The 22,625-nt window shown below is 42.1% G+C and overlaps 1 protein-coding gene across 2 annotated transcripts in view; it reads right to left on the minus strand.

Annotated features, from left to right (window-relative positions):
• Nucleotides 1-11,872: 11,872 nt before the first annotated feature.
• Nucleotides 11,873-22,625, minus strand: part of TRPC7 (transient receptor potential cation channel subfamily C member 7) — a 117,758-nt gene continuing 107,005 nt past the window's right edge. For both annotated transcript variants that reach the window (XM_079968101.1, XM_079968100.1), the window contains 3 exons: nucleotides 20,016-20,069; nucleotides 15,824-15,899; nucleotides 11,873-15,022 (listed from right to left, as the gene is read on the minus strand). In XM_079968101.1, coding sequence (XP_079824227.1) covers nucleotides 14,880-15,022; nucleotides 15,824-15,899; nucleotides 20,016-20,069 — 273 coding nt within the window. In that variant the 3' untranslated portion in view covers nucleotides 11,873-14,879. The remainder of the gene's footprint in view (nucleotides 15,023-15,823; nucleotides 15,900-20,015; nucleotides 20,070-22,625) is intronic.

Raw genomic sequence — 22,625 nt, forward strand, 5'->3', positions numbered from 1 at the left:
AAGACACATGTAAACCCTACTCCTTTCAAGCATGCTTAACTGCCAGCCAAATAATAGCATTTCAGGACCATAGTAATGTGGATGAACTAGCATTTGCCAAGATACAAAAAACAAAACAAAACCCCCTACAATTCCCATTGTTCTTTGGGAGAAGCCATGACCATTAAATTGATTTTGGGTTGCTTTAAATGAGTGGTAAATGTGCAGGCTGAAGGAACAAGTTAAATATTTTTCTTTGTATAACATCTCATAAATACTACAGACACATCATCCTTTCTTTTGTTATGGAAGATCTTGCCCCTACACCAAATCCTGGCACTTTGGCAGAGGTGCAGCAATCCTTCTTCCCGCCCCCAACTTTTTCATTATCCTATAGGGCAGGCACATCCAACTCTACAGAGACTGCAAGCTACTCCCAGTATAATAAAACTGACAGTGAGCTACACATTGTCTTTGACCATAGTTGTTGAGCTTCTTTTGGGGGGGGGGGGGGAAAGGCCAGGGTTGTTGAGCTTTAGCGCCGGGGTGCGGCGTGTCACGATCACTCAGGAAAAACAAGGCAATCTCTTTTTTAACTCCCATGATCGACCTGGACAACCCTGGTGATCTACCTGGCCATCGCGATCGACCGGTTGGACATTGCTGCTATAGGGTTTTCCTGAAATCCAGACACTGGAAACAGGGCATTTAGCTTGCAACCTCAGGAATAATTTTGTAGCATGTTCAGCAGCAGATGGAAAGGAGTGGGTGGATGGCATGGTGCAAATGTGCTGGTGTAGCCAATCCAGTGATCCTGCTCGTGTGTTCGCACCATGCCAACCTTCCTCTCTCTGTCCTGGTGTGCTTCAGTGACCCGACCAGCCAGAGGTCAGCTGAGTGGCACAGCCCCACCAAGCTGTTTCCTGCTGAGCATGTTGAATGTACAACCAGCTTTACAAGATCCCTATTCTTTCTTTGAGACTGGTGACAAAACAGAAGCACCAGTGCTGAAGAATATAACTTTCCGTCTTCTTTCTTTGATTGCATCCTTTGCCAGGCTTTATTTCCAATTTCTTTTAAAGTCCCAGTGACATCTCAGTTCGCACACTTGCCAGAACAATTAAAAACTTGCACTTCCAGAATCCGGGGAAGTGTGGGTGGCAGCCTGACATCCCACTTCCCACAACTTCCACCACCACCAGCAGAGGGAATTAGCAAACTCTCTTTTCCTTCTTACATCAAACTGCCTAACTGCCCTGTCCTCTGATGCTACTTTGCTGCTGCAAGGCAAGCAGTGGCAATTGGGACACAGCAATTAAAATTAAAGCAACATTTTATAGAAGAAGAAGAAGAAGAAGAGTTTGGATTTGATATCCCACTTTATCACTACCCTAAGGAGTCTCAAAGCGGCTAACATTCTCTTTTCCCTTCCTCCCCCACAACAAACACTCTGTGAGGTGAGTGGGGCTGAGAGACTTCAGAGAAGTGTGACTAGCCCAAGGTCACCCAGCAGCTGCATGTGGAGGAGCAGAGACACGAACCCGATTCCCCAGATTATGAGACTACCGCTCTTAACCACTACACCACACTGGCTCTCAAATTATAGCTCACAAATTAGGCAGATCAGTGGCACATCTGGTAGACCCTGGACTTGGTCTTGGGTGGTGGTTGGAGGGTTTAGATGGCCATGTGTATTACTTCAGTTGTAAAGTGTGCAGTTTTCCATCTCCCCCTTCTTCATCATTCCATCCTTTAAGACCCTAACTCCATACACGTTAGAGGGAGATGAATTCTCCCATGTCTGATAACTTTTCTGGTTGCTCCACAGCTGTGCTTTGCAAAAATCTGATCTTACCCACTGAATTGAAACTTGGCTAAGCAAAACCTCTCTTGGGGTTTTCCATGCATCAGATAATATCAGATTCAGTAGATAATATCAGATAATATCAGATAATATCAAGGCATAGCTGTGTATCAAAGACAAAAGCTTTCAGACCCAGGTGAATTAACCTGTACACAAGACAATCAAAATAAAGGTCAAGTGAAAGTGTGGATGTGCCTATATTCACTAGGTGATGTACAGTAAGAAACACAAGTTGCAAGTGTTTTGCAGTGGCTGAGATCATCAACAGCAACAGCTAAGAGAAATGCAGGACAGGGGACACATGGAAAGCTACCATGCCAGATCAGACTATTGCTCATCTAGGTAAAAAAGGTAAAGGTAAAGGACCGCTGGATGGTTAAGTCCAGTCAAAGGTGACTATGGGATTGTGGCACTCATCTCACTTCAGGCCGAGGGAGCTGGCATTTGTCCACAGACAGCTTTCTGGGTCATGTGGTCAGCATGACTAAATCGCTTCTGGCGCAACGGGACACCATGATGGAAACCAGAGTGCACGGAAATGCTGTTTACCTTCCCACCACCTATTTATCTACTTGCACTGGTGTGCTTTTGAACTGCCAGGTTGGCAGAAGCTGGGACAGAGCAATGGGAATTCACCCCATCGCAGGGATTTGAAACGCTTACCTTCTGATCAGCAAGCCCAAGAGGCGTAGTGGTTTGGACCACAGTGCCACCTGCTCCCCTATTGTTCATCTAGCCCACACTGGCTGAGGCTCTCTACAATACCAGTCACAGCAGGGTCTTCTCCATCATTTGCTACCTGATCCTTTTAAAAGGAGATGCCAGGGACTGAACTTCTGCATGCTACAGTCCAACCCCTTTGAAGGGCAAGAGGTTATCGCTTGTGGCTTCAAGCAGAACCAAATAAGAAAACCAAGAAATACCTTCTGGCTTCCAGCTCCAGAAGTGTCTGTGGGATAAGCAACTCCAAACCATCTCTCACCTGTTTCCACTTGCTATGTTGGGTTCCCCCACAGAGCACCCCTTTCTGCATTATTCACATTCTCAAATGTCTTTGCACTTGCGAGAGCTTCACAGTTCATCCACATACCTTGACAAGAATCTCAGGGGGTCATTTCAGAATCAGGCTTCTGTAGCTTGCTTGTCAATTATCTGGCAGAAACACATTTAATAGGAAGGAGGTCAGGGCAGCTTCACACATAATACAGCAGCAGTGACAGCAGTACAGCATAAGTGGCATGTATACACTGTACACACTTACTGTGTCATACGTGGAAGGGGGCAATCATGCATTTGAAGGGCACTACAGGCAGATGCTCAGCTTTCCTCCCTGCATACTACACAGGAAGTGCAAATCACATACACACTGGATGACGCTACTTTTATGTAACTTGCAAAGCAATCCATAGCCCCGTGCAGAGGAAGCAAAACGCTCACTTGAATCTGGGACATATGGCACCTGTTTGCACAGGGTCTCCCAGCACATGGCATTTGGGTGAAACATATGTCATGTAGTGAAGCTCAGTGGCTTGCAAACCACCCAGCTGCAAGATGGCACACAGCTCATAGGCAGAAGTCAGTTGGCAGGGTCATCTGTATTGGCATCAGAAGTAGCTTCAGTGGTAGAAAACCCACATAGTAAAATATACTAATGAATTAAATGTTTTGTCAGGGGCCATGCTGAGGAAGGCTGCATTGAGGAAGAATGGTGGGAGCCACCCTCTCCTCCTGATCCTGAATCTTCGCAGCACCACCACCACCACCACCAGCAGCAGCAGCAGCAGGACAGTATAGATTTGGAACAGTGGTTTGCAGAGGGACATAGGTCAGAAGGCAGAAACTGGGAAATACTGGATGAGGAACAGGTAGGAGAAGAAACACTGGAAGAGAGATGGTTAACAGATTCACATTTTCTGGAAAGCATTCACACACACCCTTCTCCAAAGTCACGGAGAGCTCAGAAAGTGGGAGAGCTCAGAAAGTGGCAGAACAGAAGCACAGATAGCACAGAGGGCAGAAGCTCAGATTACAAGATGTAGGAGTGATGGAGATTAATAGGGATGGAAGGGGGTGTGATCCTTAATTGGGAGCACACCAGTTCTAGGAGATGTGTTCTTTGTTCTCCCACTGTGATTATTAAAGTTTCTAACTGGTAAGAAGACTCCTTTCCCTTTGTTCTGCTTATCTTCTGCCATGGGGGAGGAAGCCAATTCCCTGAAGCCTGACGTATTTGCCATTTGGTTGTCTTGGATGGTAACCTCCAGATCCATGACCTGAGATGGTTCACTAACCTAATGGCAGGTTTACCTTTGATTCGCATACTCAGGACACATCTGCACAGAGAATTGTTTCAAGGCTCAGATGTTCCCTTTCTGTGCAGCTATAGGTTTCATATTGTTCTTTCTCATCTTCTGACATTCTTTTATGTAAGTGAAAACTGTCAACATGCCACCATGTTTTCTTTTGTTTTTGTTTCTGTGGATGACATAGAGCCGGTCCCTTCAAGCCTTTTAGGGCTTTAGCAAAATGCCATTTTTATTACAGACGGTTTCCTAATATCTGTGAAGAAACATATAACGTGACTCTTCTTTCATGTTGAAGATCTGCTGTCACCAGGCCTTCATGCTAACATACAGAAATATATAAAGAATAGTGCAAAAAGGTACAAAAGGGGGAGGGAGAGGGAAAAGATACATAATGTGTACATCAATTCCTTAAGTTAACAACTCACATCTTCCCCAAATTTGCCACTCCAAACAGATTCATTGGAAAAAAGTGATATTTATTTCTATATTCATACAGAACATCTTCCCTCATGCGAGGATAATAAATTAATTTATACACCGCTGCTGCATGCAACACACTAAACTTTTTAAAGTCCCCCACAACATTCCTGTCCTGTGGGGATAAATTCCAGAAGACTGTCTGCATAGCCAGTAGCAGCCAAAAGGAGAGTCCAGGGATATGCAGATGGAAGCTCAGTTAGACAAGAATCATATGACAACTTTGGCATGGCGACTCATTTGTGCACACCTGAGTACCATGTTTGAAGGTAGCTGTGGGCAGGAGAAAGCTCATCAACACAGCCCTCATGGGTCATGATAACTGCCTCTCAGCTCCGGCTGCTGTCATGCATACAGAAGCTGCCATGCATGAGATGGTTGTGCAGCATGGCCCTACATCTGTTCCTAAATATAAGCTTATCAAACACCTGCCAAGGCCACTGCATTGTGGAATCTGACAGTTTAAGAGGTTCTGTCACTGCCCAGGCTCTAATGATAGTTGATGCTCCACTGGGCTGCAATCTTTAAGTGTTCACAGGTAGTAAGGAATGAAACTAAAGCTCTCATAACCTTGCTTATTAAGGGACTTAGATCCCAAGGGATGACAATGTTTTTTTAAATAGATAAAGGTAAAGGTACCCCTGCCCGTACGGGCCAGTCTTGACAGACTCTGGGGTTGTGCGCCCATCTCACTTAAGAGGCCAGGGGCCAGCGCTGTCCGGAGACACTTCCGGGTCACGTGGCCAGCGTGACATCGCTGCTCTGGCCAGAGCCAGAGCCAGAGCCAGAGCCAGAGCCACACACGGAAATGCCGTTTACCTTCCCGCTGGTAAGCGGTCCCTATTTATCTACTTGCACCCGGAGGTGCTTTCGAACTGCTAGGTTGGCAGGCGCTGGGACCGAGCAGCGGGAGCGCACCCCGCCGCAGGGATTTGAACCGCCGACCTTTCGATCGGCAAGTCCTAGGCGCTGAGGCTTTAACCCACAGCGCCACCTGCGTCCCTAAATAGATATTTAAATAAATATTTCTAGTTAATAGAGTGTCTGCAGCATTGCAGCTGCTGCTATAGATATTTCATTTCTCTCACCCCACCCCAAATAATAATAATAATAATAATAATAATAATAATAATAATAATAAAAAACACAGGTGTTTAGAGCCATCTAGCTCAGGAAAGTGTCACTGGGAAACAAAAAGGAGACATGAGCATGCTGGAAAGAAAGGTCTGCAGAAGTTCAAAAAAATTGGCAGGGGAGAGGGAAACCCTAGAGGGGCAACCCCATCTTAGAATCTTATACTTGGCAGGGACCCTGAGGATCATCTGCTCCAACCCCCTGCAATGCAGGAATACGCTGCTTCCCATATGGGGATTGAACCAGCAACCTTGGCATTATCAGCACCAGTGATGGATTTACGTATAAGCTAAACAAGCTATAGCTTAGGGCCCCACTCTCTTGGGCCCCCCCAAAAAATTTAAAGGAAAAAAACCTGGATGTACATTTCCAAAATATAAGATAAAAACAAATGAAATAAAACCTACATACAGCAACAGTGTTTTGTGTTGTGTAGGCTCCTATTTGTTATGTGCAAATGGCTTTAGGTATCTATTAGGTCCATAAATTACCATATAACATATATTCCACACAAAAAACAACAACAATTTGTTTTTTGGCAAAGGACAGCTGGACATATAAAGGGCCCCATTGCCTTTGGTAGCTTAGAGCCTCATCAAACCTAAATCTGGCCCTGATCAGCACCATGCTCTATCCAACTGAGGCCATGCTCAGAGGCCATGGAATGTTGAGGAGGAAGTCAATGTAGTGTTAAGTAGATCACTCCATCAACACATTTCTTCTTGCCTGATGGAATGATCTGACCTCTCCTCCCCCATTTTGTGCTCCAGGAGTTCTCCTGGCCCCTCCCACAAGCCAGCTGGGGGCACAGGAGGCATGGGGGAGAACAGCCCCATTGCACCAGCAGAAGTCCTTGTGTGGGCTTCTGCTGGTAGGACTTGTTAGTTGAATCCAGCTCTATGTCTTGTGGAACCTTAAAAACTTAACCTTTTTATTGCGGTGTAATAAATTATATAGACTGTTGAAAGTCTCTTGGGGGTGGGGGGATAGAAAACCAAGGCAGAAGGGGAAATGGAATGAATATTCTGGGTGCTTGGTAAGAAACCTCAACAGACGCTGTTCACATTGGAACACTTTATTATTAGTTATCAGAAAACAGGCTGCAGGCATCTTTATGTTAGTATCAAGAGAAGCCTCTGGGGACTGGAATAAAAGTAAAAGGTAAAGGTACCCCTGCCCATACGGGCCAGTCTTGACAGACTCTGGGGTTGTGCGCCCATCTCACTTAAGAGGCCAGGGGCCAGCGCTGTCCGGAGACACTTCCGGGTCACGTGGCCAGCGTGACATCGCTGCTCTGGCGAGCCAGAGCCGCACACGGAAACGCCGTTTACCTTCCCGCTGGGGACTGGAATAGCTGCTCTCAAATCCAGCGCCCAGGCAGAAGACGGATAATGACTGCTTCATGAAAACGTCTCAAGTTCCTTCCCTGTTGTGTGATCATCATATAGAAAAGCATTTTCCCAACAGGAAGGTTCTCTTTAAACCTGGAGAGGGAAGCATGAGTTGAAGGTGGAACCAGTGGGAGGGTAATGGAGAAACGAAACACTCAGTCTCTTGCTACCAGAGCTCAGGACTCCTGCCTTTGTTTTTGAATAAATTCTCTACTGCCCTTTCCAGGGTGGTGTACAAATACCTAATAAAAACACTTAAAAGAATTCATTGCTTTTAAAGCAATGCTCAAATTACAGGAGATTTGCCCCTATACCTTTTGTGGTGCCACCCTTACCTACTGTTTTTGAAGGCTATCGGGGCCACAGTGTGATTCATGTTGCAAGGAATCATGGGACAGGGTTTATGGATTTGGGTGAGATATCTCCCTAACCCTTCCCCACCCTACAATAATTTGAGTGCTGCTTTTCAGGATAATGAAAGATTAGTCAGTAGAGCATGAGACTCTTTATCTCAGGGTTGTGGGTTTGAGCCCCTCATTGGGCAAAAGATCCGGGGGTTGGACTAGATGACTCCTGGGTTGCCTTCCAACTCTATGATTCTACAGAATGTGATATAATTTAAAGTTCACTGAACAAAAGCTACTTCTTGTCATCAGACAAGAAATTCATCTATTCCCTTAGAAAACAGGGTTGCCTACACAGGGTTCCTACTGGTCTCTCACCCAAGCATGGACCAAGTCCATGACAGCTTACCTTCAGCAGTCTGGACCATTCACGACTGTTCTTTTTGCCCATCACCACTTGACCCACATTGAAAGGCTCTCAGAAATTCTCATCTGCCATTATGAGGAAACTGCCTGGTGCAGCTACGAGAGGAATGAAAATGTCAAAAATCAATTCTTGATTATTTTTTCAACTTACTTTAGCCGCTGTGCGATCATCTAAAGTGCTACTAATTAGTGGTCAGATAACTATTGCTTCGTGCATTAAAGCTTGTTTTCTATATTGCCTAATTAACCTATGAGGAACCTGACAAGAGTTCAGCGTAGAATGAAGCATTTGGTGTGATGTGGCTTGTGTTCCTCTTTCACAGAATAGCCAGAACATCTACAGACACATTAGCTGCTCAGAGCTGGATTATTGACTCATGAGCACAGCCTGCAGGCTATGAGATAGAACTGATGGAAAATACACTGAATTGGTAACCTGGTGATTACTTATGTTTTCAGGCAGATCTTTTCTTGTTTAAATGCGCTACTATTTCAGATGATGATGATGATATGAGTACAAGAATAGAAGTAATCTGACAGCACAGAAACATAATAATAAAACAGAAGACATTTTTCTTCCAACAGGCTTTCCCTGCTGGATAAAAGAATCTTTTCTGTGAATGTTTATTTTGTATTGCTTTGGTTTTGCACCAGAGACTAGTTGTCTGGTTATTTGGATCCCAAACATGACATTATTTATTCCATCTAAATAAATCATCATAGAAGTCAAGGCAGTTACTAATCCACACGTTCTCCCAAACCAAAGGTTTGTGAACTCCAAGTCAATGATGGTCAAAAGTCAGCGTACTTCTTTCTAGTTTTGTAGGAAGCACCGGGGATTTGATCAGTGCTTTCCTTTGTCTAACATGGAAAGCAAGTTTCTGAGTCAGGTATTGCTAAGACGTGTCACACACAAGAGACAGACCACCCACACTAATTCTGCATTGAAGGAAATTGGCTCTCAGTCTAAATAATGTCACACCATGGTGTCATCTATCTGGGAAGTTTCTTGATTGATCTGGGAGGAATGACATGTGCCTTTGACAATACTCTGAGATGCAATAAAAGCCCTGCCAAATGGAAGTTGCAGGAAGTAGGCTCAGCCAGTGATCTGAAAAATCCAAATATTGGAGATCCACATCTAAAGCTGTCTGCTTCAGGAGATAAGTGCAAATTTCCCCCCAATAGAGTTCACCCCCCCCCCAAGTTTTCTGCTTTCCTTGGCAGGATAGGCACCTAAATGATGTACGGCTGAAAAGAGGACCCCTGCCCCACACAATTCCTAGAATTCGGGTCAGCAGGGAGAGCCATTGGGTAGATACAGGAGGCGAATCCCGTTTGGAATAAGTGCAAACAGATTGTCATTCTATGGGTCCTTTGTGCTTTACTTCTACATTCTCATTCTCTCTGTCAAACAAACACACACATTCACTTTCCTCCCTTATTAGTCTTCTTATCAGGCTGCATCTCCTCAGCCAAGAAAATCTCCTTCTTTGGGATGCTGTGAATTAGCATCAGCTTCGCTTCCTAGTAGTAAGCATGCATAAGGTCGTCCTGATATTCCTGATAATCAGTTTAATGGGGTGATGGTTCTTATTTGAAGATTGAATATTATTATTTATTTTGAGAAGCATGAGTTTTCCTAGAAATTTGCCAGCCCCACGTGATGCCTGCCTCTGCCTTTTTATGCAGAATGTTAATAAACAATGGTTTACAGTTGCTTTAGCAATGCCTGGTGCTCTCTTAAATCTTTGCCACATCTTTTGATTAGGCTGGCATATTTGGCACACTGAATGGCATTCATCATTCACATAAGTTTAAAATACAGCCCTGGTCTTGGACGTCTGTGTGCTATTAAGCTCTAATCAAGCCACAGTACATTTCTCTTCAGGCCAAATGTCACGGAAATGTTTCTTTTTTAACTTACACACATCAGCAAACACCACTAAGATTTCTTCTTCAACATGTACTTCAGGGCCTGGAATCCGTGACTAAAATACATTTAATAACAACAGCTTTATGAAAAGTTTACCTTGACTTACAGCCCTAAAAATTAATGTGTGGAGAAGCTAACAGGCTGATTTTTCTTTTTTTGGAGGGGGTGGGGTTGCTGACCTTTCATTCTTAGCCAAAACACCCCTAAACTCATTCAAATTATAGTTATAAACCCCTATTTCCCCCCAAGCATTTGGAACCCTTCAGTTTCCTAGTTACTCCCCATAAAAATTGTTTCAATAATAATGTGTAGCAGAAACAGAACAATTAAGTACAGGTAATTCTACAGTTTTCTAATTCTATAAGGTAGGCTCGGAGGGTTTAAATTCACAAGCGCAGGAGTGCTTGATTCCAACATCCTCCTCTTTTGTTTCCCCCCCTGTATTTAAGACCAGGGTTCAACATCATGAGTGCAAAGTGGGTACAGTACTGCAGGCATGTGCCCCAATGTGCTAGATGGTGCGAGGCAGGCCTGGTGGGGTCAGGGCCCTGCTGTCGTCCTCACACGACTGTCAGTTGCATGAGGAGGAATGCCCAAACAGGGATCTTGTGAAATGCTTTCCTAAGCTCTTCTTTGATCTAGCACATCTGCTAAAGTTAGCTTTTAAATTCCATGCTAAATTTGGGCCCGAGAAGTAGTGGAATGTTGACAACTGCACTGGCATCTTCACATTCAGTCTGGGCAAACAAAGAAGTCACTGTATAGATTTAATCCCCCTTCCCCATTTTGGGGGTGGGGATGGGGTTAAACAGACCCTAAACACAGATCCATAAAAATCTAGCAACAGCCAGCCAATGTCTGTCTGCCTTCTTCCTTTTTTCAGTTTAGTGCTAGCAAACCGGAGACAAAGCATGTATTCTGTTACCCACTCCACAACCTGGCAAGTCTTCAATGCCTCTTCTTTGAGAATATTCATAACGAGACTTTTTGTCACATTCTTCAGGCTAGATTTGGTTGGCTCAGCCAGATTCTTAGAAAGCAGACTATGAAGAAAGGAGGTTTACTAAAAAGAAAGGGGGCAAAGGTTGGGAAGGAAAAGGTGCCTGCTAGAGAGATAGGACTATCAGGTATTTCAGGACCAGTGCATTCTTCATTGAAACACACCCTTGCTGTAAAAATATATTTAAAAAATAAAAAATTGTCCAGTAGCACCTTAGAGACCAACTAAGTTTGTTCTTGGTACAGTGGTACCTTGGGTTAAGAACTTAATTCGTTCTGGAGTCCTGTTCTTAACCTGAAACTGTTCTTAACCTGAAGCACCACTTTAGCTAATGGGGCCTCATGCTGCCGCTGCACCGCCGCTGCGCGATTTCTATTCTCATCCTGAAGCAAAGTTCTTAATCCGAGATAATATTTCTGGGTTAGCAGAGCCTGTAACCTGAAGCATATGTAACCCAAGGTAGCACTGTATAAGCTTTCGTGTGCATGCACACTTCTTCAGATACCCTTGCTGTAAGTAAGGATAGGGAAATCAATTTGATTCCATGTGCATTTGGAGTCAAATCTATCAAATTTGTGCTTTCCAAAACAATGGTGGGGTTGATGTTGCCATCATTCATGTCGCATTTGCAGACATCTTTGTAGAGCAGAGTTGGTCTGCCAATGGGCCTGGTGCCTGAAGCCAGCTCCCCACAGAGCACATCCTTGGGGATCCTGCCATCTTCCATTCCGTGGACATGACGAAGTCAGTGTTGACATCACTGAAGCACGAGTGAGAACATGAGTTCAAGCAAGAGTGCCCGATAGTTTAATAAAAAGCTAGATTTTTGTGCTACAATTGGAACCTGCTGGCTTTTTTAAAAAATGAAGTTTTTATCAATATCACACTCAAGACACAAGAAAATATTCTGAGGTAATTTTATTTTTGTTGTCATTGTTTTAGATAAAAATATTACAGTATACAAGATAAAATTATTAAAGGTAAAAATACATTATTTGATTTTTTTTGTCTCTCTCTAAACAGTTATGCCTACAGTACACATTTTTTATTTTTTTATTTTTTTAAACAAATATAGCTATTAATCTATTAGGCTATCTGTGTTCTCATCTGGCACTTAAAAACAGGTCACAGGTCACCTTCAGGTTCTGCTTATTATTAATCATTATTATTAGCTGAAATCTAATGTAATTGTATAGGTGCATCTTGTAAACAAATAGTACAGCTTTCTGGTACCATATAGTAGCAAGGTGTGCTTTGACCAGCTGAAATCATATTTCTGCCATCAAAGAAACAAGCAGCTGAGTTACCAGTTCCAAGAATGTAGTTTAATTAATACTTACTTCCACTTGGAAAAGTGCAGTATGAAGATGCCACTACTGAGGACTGTAAACATTTAATTTTGAAAAAACAAACAAACCACCTTTTGAACTGAATGAATTGCAGCAAACTGCTTTGCTAAGAAATTTCACATTTTGTTGGAATGTCCGATGGAGATCATGATGCGATCAGAGGTGCTGCTGATTTATGATTCTTTGACGGCAATTTTCACAAGCTCACATTTATTCTATGGCTTTCTATTCAAGACTCACTCAATAGTAGGCATGTTGATTTTGAAGCTGGTCTCGCTAAGTTTCATAGAGTTCACTTCCAAGCACGTGTGTATGGGTTACACTCACCATGTTCCTTTCACAGACTGAATAACTTAGGCCAGAGGCCCTCCAGAAGATTTGAATTACAACACCCATCTTCCCTGGCCACCGGCCATGCTAACTGGGATGAATGGGAGCTTTTATTTATTAATTTGCAGTCCAAAGCTTCTGGAAGGCACCACATTAACTATTGCTGACTGAAACCACTTTTGACATATACACCTTAGAGTGCTGGACTAGGATCTGGGAGGCGAGGATTCAAATCCTCACTCAGCCATGAAGCCCATTGGGTGAGTTTTGGCCAGTTACTATCTCTCAGCCTAAGCCACTTCACTGGGTTGTTGTGAGGATAAAATGGAATGAAGGAGAAGTGTGGATGCCACCTTGAACTCTTTTGGGGAAAGGTGGGATATAATAATAAACACCCCAATCTTTGCCTCCAGCAGCAAAATGTCTTGGGCCAGTGGCCCTGTGCATGGCTAATCCAAACTCCACACCATGATAGACACATGACTTTGTTATGTAAGCCAAAGCATTTCCCTATGTCCCAGGTGCCTCTCTTCCAATACAACTTGCTACTCTGGGCCAGGTGGCAGTACAAACAAGAAGCCCTTTGTTTCCTTCTATAGTTGCACCACTGTTGATACAGCCTACAGAAACTGGGTGAAATGAAGATACGGAGCTCTTTCTCTTGTGCTGCCATGTCCTTTATTCTCAGCAAGCTCACTGGCTGAGGGGAAATTCCTTCACTGATGCTGCTGCCCTCCAGTTTCACCCAGATACAATGAAAGGTGAAAGGAAGCAGGAACAAAACCCACTGCTTCCCCACTGCCCTTTATCAGCTGGGGTAGAAACCTCACAGCATCCCAACGAGGGAAAAGCAGGTAGGGCCCCAGGTGAGGACTGTTTGAATGGCCAGGGAGTGGACGTGAGGGAAGCCTTGCTGCTCCATTGGCTCCACCACCTGGCCTAGCCCGTGTCTTAGCCTGCATCCCCATTTGCCAATCTGGGATGCAGGCTAGGATCTGGCTTCTGATAGGGGGCACATGTGCCCACCCCCTATCTGGATTGCGCTCCGATGCTGCGATTCCCTCATTGGGGCCTTGGAGGAGCCTCTGCCATCCCACAATGCCGCCGTACCTGAAAGGGGGAGCGGACACATTGCAAAAATGGTTTCTCAGTTGATTGGGCTACGGTACCTAAAGAGAAAAAAGTGCCTTTTGGCACAATTGAAAGAGATGACTGGAAACAGATAAGCAAAGAGGCATGTTCAGAACCATCCCTTTCCTGCCTGCATGGATGGATATATGCCCCTAAGTATAGAAAGTCAATGGCAATTCTGCATGCATGTACAACTGAAGAGCAACAGTGTATGGGTGCTAAGGCTATGCTACTTACCTGGCCTCTGTCTGTCTGAGCTGCTGCAGTGTCCCAGGAGATGGGGAAGGGTACAGTGGTGGCAAAGTCGCTGTGGTGCAAACACACTGGCAGGATTGGATCCACTGGTGCATTTACACAGCCTTACTGCCTCGCCCCACTCCATCTCTGTATGGTGTAGCAGCTCAGCCAGCCAGAGGTCAGGTAGGAGGCAGAGCTACATTACTAGGCTGCAATGGAAGGGTAATGTCTAGGTAGTACTGGCAGGCATTGGATGTATTGCACCTTTCCCCCCTTCTCTTATTCACACCCTATCCCATGTCGTTTTATACCATTTCCCCTCTTAAACCCAGGCTTCAACTTGAACTAATGCCTGCTGGGGGGAGAAAAGCAAATGGCGCAGAGGAGAATTGGTGGGTGCAGAAGAGCTACACACTTACCTTCCCGTACCACAGTCATGTTATCTCAGCAAATAAGGAGTTTTGGAACCTGTGTCTGCCAAGATAAAATGCAGCTCTGCCCTGGGGTGAGATTTGAACTTGAGGACTTTGCAGCCTAGTAGGGACACTCATGTAAAATATCTCAGTTTTGTCAAACACCTTTTTTTGGCACCTTCTTCCGCTCTTGTTTCCTCCTGATGTGTCCGATCCCCATTCAACGTATGCTGACACATCGCAATGGAGGACCTGGCTTGTTTCCAGTTTTCAAAAGTTGCTTTGGGTATCTAGAACAACCAAGCTTATCTTCTCAAGTTTATGCATCTATATCTGATGTCAAAAGGCTTGATTTTATACAAAAAGGTCACCTTTATATCATAAAGGAATTAATTGATCATTGGCTTCACCCAATAAACCAAACGAATGCACAGTTCCCATAAAACAATTGATAATCTGCAAAAGATACAGTTTTCGATGCTCCTCTCTTGCACAGTTTTTGCTCCTTTAGAATGCTGGTTGAAATAAAAAAAAAAAGGTTTTTTTTTTCATTTGTCTGCCCTCAAATGTCCTTATTTAAACTCTTTCCAAACTTGTCGCTTAGCTGCTGTATTAGACTTGCCAACTCTCCTGTTGCTTGTGACTTTTCTTCGAGAAGCTCATAGCGGAGACTTGAAATGTCTTGCTTAATCTCCTTAAGTTCTCCTAAAAACAACAACAAGGTGGGGGGAAGAGTTATTATTAACCAGACTGGATAACTATAACAACCGACAATTCATTTGCCCTTTACATCCTCTCTTGTAAATTTTGCTTTTGTGCAGAAGTTTTGTGCCACTGATCTTCCCTTTATCTCTGTGAGTGGAAAAGCTGTAGTCATGGAATAGATGAACACACCTAATGCTGCATGCAAGGATCCAACTGGGTTGAGACCTTGTGAGTACCCTATGATGACTGCTTCAAAAGGGTAGATGAAGCGTTTGACCATAATGAACTTTATTCCAACTATTGTTAAGCATGTACTGCCAAATTCGTAGCTTTCTCAGAGGTGCTGAATTTTAGGAAACAGCAGCACTCGCATGTGGAGTTGGGGGATCTCATTCTTGTTGGGAAGCCTGTGTGTTGGGCCCAGAATGGGCACTATATCCTTCAGATTTCCTAATATCTGTCTCTACTTATCACAACTGAGTATTATCATGCACTGGAAATGAATTAGCTTTGGCATCTACAACTAAGCAGCACAAGCCTCTTGCTATTTCCAGCAGAAAAAGAATAACTACAAGACAGGAATGTTGTACTTCAGAGACCTCGGAGATGTCAGGAATTTCAGAGAACATATTTTCCCCTTGCACCATATTTTAGCCTTTGTGCATATGAGAGAAGCTGCCTCAGAAAGTGATTCATACAAGGTTCAACTGGGAAGTGAATGAGTTGCTACAAAAGCTGTTAAAAACATTACATGATTCAGACAAGGTTCACAACAATAAAGGTAAGTTTAAAAGAACTTGCCTTCATTAACTTCATCATTCTCTCGATCCACCTGAGCCTTTAGGACATACCGTTTAATAAGTCTCTTCATTATTTTCTGAAAATTCAATTAAAAAGTTTAGTGGATTGTTGTTATCTGGCCACATCTGTACAATACATAGTAGCATTGATTTCAGTGGGTTGGATCCAATGGTGGTTTTCTACTGATGAAAATTTATTTGATTCAGTGGAGTTTCTGTGAGTAGAAAGGGAGGAGGTAATTTTCATTAATTCCCCTTTCCCTCTCCAATCTCCTGCATTCCTCCCTCTACTCCAGGGGATTGTGTGCCCCCTGAAGCATCATGGGAGGTAGCACAGGAGACTGTAGGAGAAATGGGAAAATTTGCTAAAATCTGTAGGACAAATGAGGAAGAGAAGACGGAAGGTCTCCACTGGATCAAAGAGCCTTCAGTCACTGGAGGGACACAACTGGATGCTACCCAGGAAGTATAGGCTAACTAACTCTTTTGTTGAATTGTGGTCTAGAAGTTTGAGCTTCATTTTTTTAAATAAAAATTGTAATATATATTCACTTGCTATGAGGTGTTCCCATTATAAAATGTGAAAGATGAACAGCAGTATGTGCAAATAAATCAAGAGTGCTGCTTTTATACTTTTCTGGATTGGCACAGTTGCTGCCACCTCCTTGGTTGCTTCTATATAGTGATGCCAATATCTTCTGCCACCCAAAAAGATGTGGGGAGGGCTGTAGCTCAGCGGTAGAAAAGATGCTTTATATGTAAAACATGTCAACATGAATCCACCAGTATCTTTTGGTAGAGATGTGAAAGGCTCCTTTCTGAAGGGATATTGCCAGTTAGTATATCGAGTTAGATTCACTTTGTATAAGCAGTTTCCTATGTTCACATTTTGCTATAGATTTGGCTAACTGTTTATGTTTATCCAATCTGGGTGTCAGAATGGTTATGCTTTCCATTTTTAAGTTTGGAATAGAGTAGTTGCTTTGGAAGACGATAATCAGGCATCTGCACAACATGACCAGAAGAAGACAGAATCGTTAGCTAATATGCCCTAATGACGCTGGGACTGTTATCTGAGCATCCGTAGAGGTGCCAGGAACTATGCCATTCTGCACAACATATAATCAGCATTTACATTCCTTGAATAAATAAATACTTTCATGGTATTACCACTGAAGCCAATGGGATTATGTCAGAGTCAGTAATTTAAGAACTGTGTCTATTGCCTCCATGAAGGTCCCACTTAAGAATTGTAATCTTCACATTTCTAACACTAGAGTAAATTCCTGACAAATTATCAGCTAAAGAAAAAGCAGGGAGCCAATAATTTGTGTGTGATTTGCCATAGACACTGTGTAGATTCAAATGAAGGAATGGGAATCAATTTACTTGGCAAAAGACACTACACACAACTGTATCAGGGAGATACTGTTGCCTTCCATGAAATCCTAATTTTGCAATCTCTTCATTCAAGTATTAAAACCTGCAAAGAGAAAACAGGAAGTAGCACCACATGGCTGAGAGAAGCTTTAGACATGGGCAAGAATGGCTTTACTAAAAATGTGAGAGAAGCATATATTATTTAACATTTGGGGAAAAAAGTCTTTCCACTTTCAAAGACAACAGAAAGACAAATTAACAACAACCATATACAGTGGTAACTCTGGTTCTGAACACTTCTGGTTACAAACGCTTCAGGTTATGAGCTCCACTAACCCAGAAGTAGCTGCTCCTGGTTGCAAACTTTGCCCCAGAATGCGAACGAAAATCATGTGCCAAAGGTGCGCGCACAGCGGGAGGCCCCATTAGCGAAAGCGTGTCTCAGGATAAGACCGGTTTCAGCTTAAGAACGAGCCTCCAGAACAAATTAAGTTCGTAACCAGAAGTACCACTGTATTAAAATAAAATGTTATTCAGAAGCAATAAATGGCATAGCTTGTAATGACAGCAAAGCAATCTCATGCATGTCTGCTAAGAAGTAGGCCCCACTGAGTCCAATCTGGGTACTGGGATTAAAGCCTGAAAGAGCAGTGATAACTATTCCAGACTAGAATATGCTTGCAATCCATAATACCATTAACAGTTCACTTGTATACATGTCTACTCAGAAGCTCCATTGACAATGGGATTATCTTCCAAGTGACTGTATATAGCGTTACTATACCATTGTAAAGGAGTAGGGGAGGCAGCAAATTGTAGGATTACAATCATAATCAAAAGGAGTTGGTCCAATTTTTAAAGGAATATTTTGTAGAGAAATGATATTAATATACCTGCCCCATGCTACAAGTTTTAGTTGAGCACTTTCATTCTCCTTTGACAGCTAGTCATTTAATTGATTAAATTTAAATCCATATACTATACATCACTCAGAAAATATCATTTAGAAAGCTGTTTCACGATTTCCCCTTTTCCTTTTCTCTTGAGAAGGTACTTCCAAACCAAATAGTTTCAAAATGTAAAGTGTTCTCTTTACTTTCAAGTCTAACCACTAAACCTTGACCTAGGGTTGCAGCCCCAGAAATTAGGTACCTTCATTTTCTTAATGCGCAGGATATGTGGGGCTTCGACAGACTAAGTCATAGTAACAGTTCTCCTACCCCTGCAATAGTATAGCCTCCAATGTTACCTAAAATTCTCTCTCTCCTCCTTCCAAACTGTAAAGGAAGGGTAATTCTCAGGCAGCAGAAATGTACAAAATGCACCAGAGTTGCAAAACTTAAAAACTGGTGGTAACCATTTGCCATAAGTGCCATAAGCATATGGAATCAATCACCTTATGGACTGGCAAAATTATTTTGCAGTTTTGTGTCTGGTATAACAGGATGCCATACCTAAATCTCAACTTATTTACTCGGGTTTTTGGCACAATTTTGGAGAAAGCAGCCTGCATTTCTTTTAAGATATGGGCATGGTCCATCCAAAACTAAGCTCTTCTAGGTCCCAATTCTTTTAATAGGGGACTAAGGTCCAAGTGCAACTCCCCTCCCTGGAATCAATGAGAAATGAATGATTAAGAATTTGATTTCTTGACTCTTCTCCTCCAAGCATCTCCACTTTCATCTCATAATCTAAGATTTGCCACCCCAAATATTTGGGGTAACTCATCTTCAGTGTTACAGATTATTTACTTTGTTCATGACTGCCTGGTGCAATGCGGGGGCCTCATCTCCAGCAGGCTAAAAGCTGATTGTGAACAACCCTGAGATCTTTTCATGATGGGTGGCATATAAATCTAATAAATAAAATAAAATAAAATAAAATAAAAGGTATCTTATAAAGGGCTTCCTCAGTTTGCAAGTTTCTTGTACCACACAGCTGTGACATAATTCCTATGAGCATCTTTGAATTATGGGAAATGAACAAAAATGAAAATGTATTAATGCCAAAATCTCAACAGTGATTTGGGGAGAAATTGATGAAGATTGTCACTTCCAGGAATATCCATCCCTTCCTGCCAGAGGCAAATACTTCAGAACAACAATCTACAATTTGTCGTGTTCTACAGCTATTTCTGTGCCTAACGTTTCCGATGAAATATAAGTCTTGTGTTTCAAAACAACTACCCCAATCTAACAAAGGCAATCCCCACATCGAGGTATTTCTGGATACCCCTGATACCCTAAAAGTATTCTGCTGTGTTTGCATGCATAATGTTCCAGCTTCAAACACAGAAACACAGTTCAGAGAGTGCCATTCATTTCTTGGGAGTTTAAAGACAGATTGCTAGTAGCCCCCTCTCCCCATCTATTGACAGGTAGCCATCACTGTCAACATGTGATTGCCAACCATAGCTTGGATACTAAGGTAAGTCAACCTAAGGAAGTTTATAGGAGGAGTGTTGCCTGTCTTCTGCCTATACCCGCAGTCTTACTATTCCTGCTCATTTATATTATGTGTGAATCAACAATGATTTGGCATTACAGTGCAATTGTTTCAACATATGTTCTTCTTTGAAGGTAAGAAAAAACATGAACTACCAGGAAATCTATTTGAAAAAACAAACCTGTCCTTGTTCAGCCAAAGAAATATAGAGACGAAATACTTGGAACCAATAAAAAGAGTGAAACCTGTATATACCATGCATATACAGTTTGCATAATAAATGGAGATATATTATGCAATGTGGCAATGTAGAAGAGAGACAGGGTTACGGTACTTCTGGAAGAATACATGAGGTACAATACACATACTATGTGCTGGAGATGACCATGATGGTAGAATCCATTGGGAAGAAGTGTTGCCACCTGAGAAAACATAAATCAAGGAACAAGTTTTGGGAAAGTGGGGAAATAACTGAATCCCAAAGGAAATACTACTTTTTAAGGAGGAGGCTAAGAAGTGGGGTGTGGGGCAGGAAAACAAGGAATCAGCATGCAGAAATGCCACCATCTCCTTGTCATTCACAACAACCTAACACACCTTTTACCACAGTATTTGCAACATTCTCCAATAAGAGTTGAATGCCTGGAATTTCATTTACTACAAATACTAGTTGTATTTAATCATGCGGTTGATATTGAGATCATAGAGTATTTACTGTGTCCATTGAACTAACACTTTAAATAAATAAATATTGACTTTTATAAATAAAACCATATCTGGCTTTCCTTGCATGTGTTCAGCAGTATTTGTAATTCTGACACAACAAATTATTATAGGCTTTGATCAGTTAAGTTAATTTCTCTTTCTTGGGTTATCAACCAGCATAATCACATGTACAGCACCCTTGTTTTCATGGGTAATCTTCAAACTTCTAGATATTTTACATATTGACTGGCAGTCTTCAACTGAAATTGTAAGTACACGATTATTATTCCCATTCACTAGATCCACCAGATAACCTAGCACCTTTGGGGGTCCACTCCACAAACCATTCCATTAGCTAAAAGATTGCCACAATATAGTTGTAAAGATCATAATTCTTACAGCAGTTTTCTGGAAATGTCATGTATAGGTGTGACTGTAGTACATGCAGAACACATTTTTTTGGTACAACACAATTCTGCATTTTAATCTATGTAGCACTAATCAAAATAAGAAGCAGAAGATACGAGCTTTCTGTTTAAATAGCCATCAAATAGTAACACAATCTTTGTGGAGCAAATCCACAAAATCTTTGTGGATTACAAGTAAATTGATGTGTCGATAAGACAAACTGTCCATTCTGGCTCACACAGAAGGGCATCCTTCATTTAAGATGGTGTTTGTCACATGACACTTTTATAAGCGCTTGCATTTTTTTAATATATAAAAAAGAATATGCTCCCAGATTAATCAGTGGCATCTTTATAGTTGATTAAAAAAAATTTCATAGATTAATTTAACTGGTTAATTTAACCCTAATCAATATTGTGAGATGTGTCTAGCAGAAGAGGACAATCTCTTTCAGTCCAATAGCTGGATTTGTACCTGAGGGCAAAAAAGAGGGGTGCTGGAGGCAAGGTGGGGGGGAGGGGTCCATAGACTATTATCTCAAAGCAGATGACCGTTATCTATTAGGCAGGTTTGTTTTCCTTTGAAAGTGAGGGCACCAGCATTTTTGTAGTATTTGTTCTATATAAGTGGAGACAAAGAGATGCTATTCCAGATGTGATCCCAGAGGATGGTCCTGAATGTTCAAAGTCCCAAGTGCCAATGGTTTTCCCTTAGTTGGGATGCAGAGGATACTTCCTCCAAGCTCTCATTCAAAAGTGCAAAGAGATTCCCAAAGTTAATTAGTTCCCTTTGATCAGAAATAAACAGAATGATCACCCAGCAGCCCATATTAGCCTGTTGTGTTTATGCATTTATTTATTTATCCTCCTCCTCCTCTATAGCACAGCTGCTCTTGTGAAACTCCTTTTCCACAGGGTTCACCTGGAAAAACTGCTCCAAAATGGAATCTTCTTTATAACTTTATAAACTAAGAGGATTTGACATGTGAAAAAGAGTGCAAGGAAGGAAAACTAAAGTCATAGACTGAGAGCAATGAATGATGCAGCTATTTGCTCAAGATTTTTAAGCATAACCCTATTCTGGGACAGAATTTACTGTTCTTTAAGGTTTAAGCAAATCCCTACAGGGCTGTCTGTTCTAGGAAAGAAAGGAAATTGGACAACTTGGGGGAAAGGCAGACTATATGTGGCTTTTTCCTCATGTTTTGTTGTATTATCCATATTTCATACTGGCTCCAATACATACCCACAGGGGGAGAAAGAACACATTACTTCAATATTTCACATTAAACAGCTTGAAATATTAAAACATCAAACACCAAAGTAACTTATGGATATATAGATACACACACTAGCATGTGGGTTATTATCAAGAGATCATTCGAGTGCAACCACATTCTGCGGTCTTCTTATTACTGTTTCCACCTTGGTATCACAGCACCTGTATTTCTGTACTTTCATTAACTTCCACATGGCAGAGATGCATCACTTTAAAAAGCTAACTGGACAGAACCGAGCAGGGAGTCATATTAGTAATTACATTACACTATCCCATTGTAGCTGAAAATAATTACTGGCCAGACAACAGAATTGATCACTGCTGCTTGTTCTCTCTTTTGTCTAAGTATGCTTGTCCAGTGTGTTTTGCTTCCTATTATTATTACTTTGTTATTCTTCCTCTGGGCAGAATCTTGACATTTTAAATAATGTATCTTTTGGAACAGAGCCTGGTGAGAGCATTATAAAAAGCAAATAAAAAATGTTATTGCAGCTGTCTCTTTTCAGGGATGATGATGATAATAATAATAATAATAATAATAATAATAATAATAATGATGATGCCACTGGCTTCAATACTCTTAGGTG

This window comes from Podarcis cretensis (genome assembly GCF_951804945.1).
Source record: "Podarcis cretensis genome assembly, chromosome: 2".
In the NCBI taxonomy this organism is placed as follows: Eukaryota; Metazoa; Chordata; class Lepidosauria; order Squamata; family Lacertidae; genus Podarcis; species Podarcis cretensis.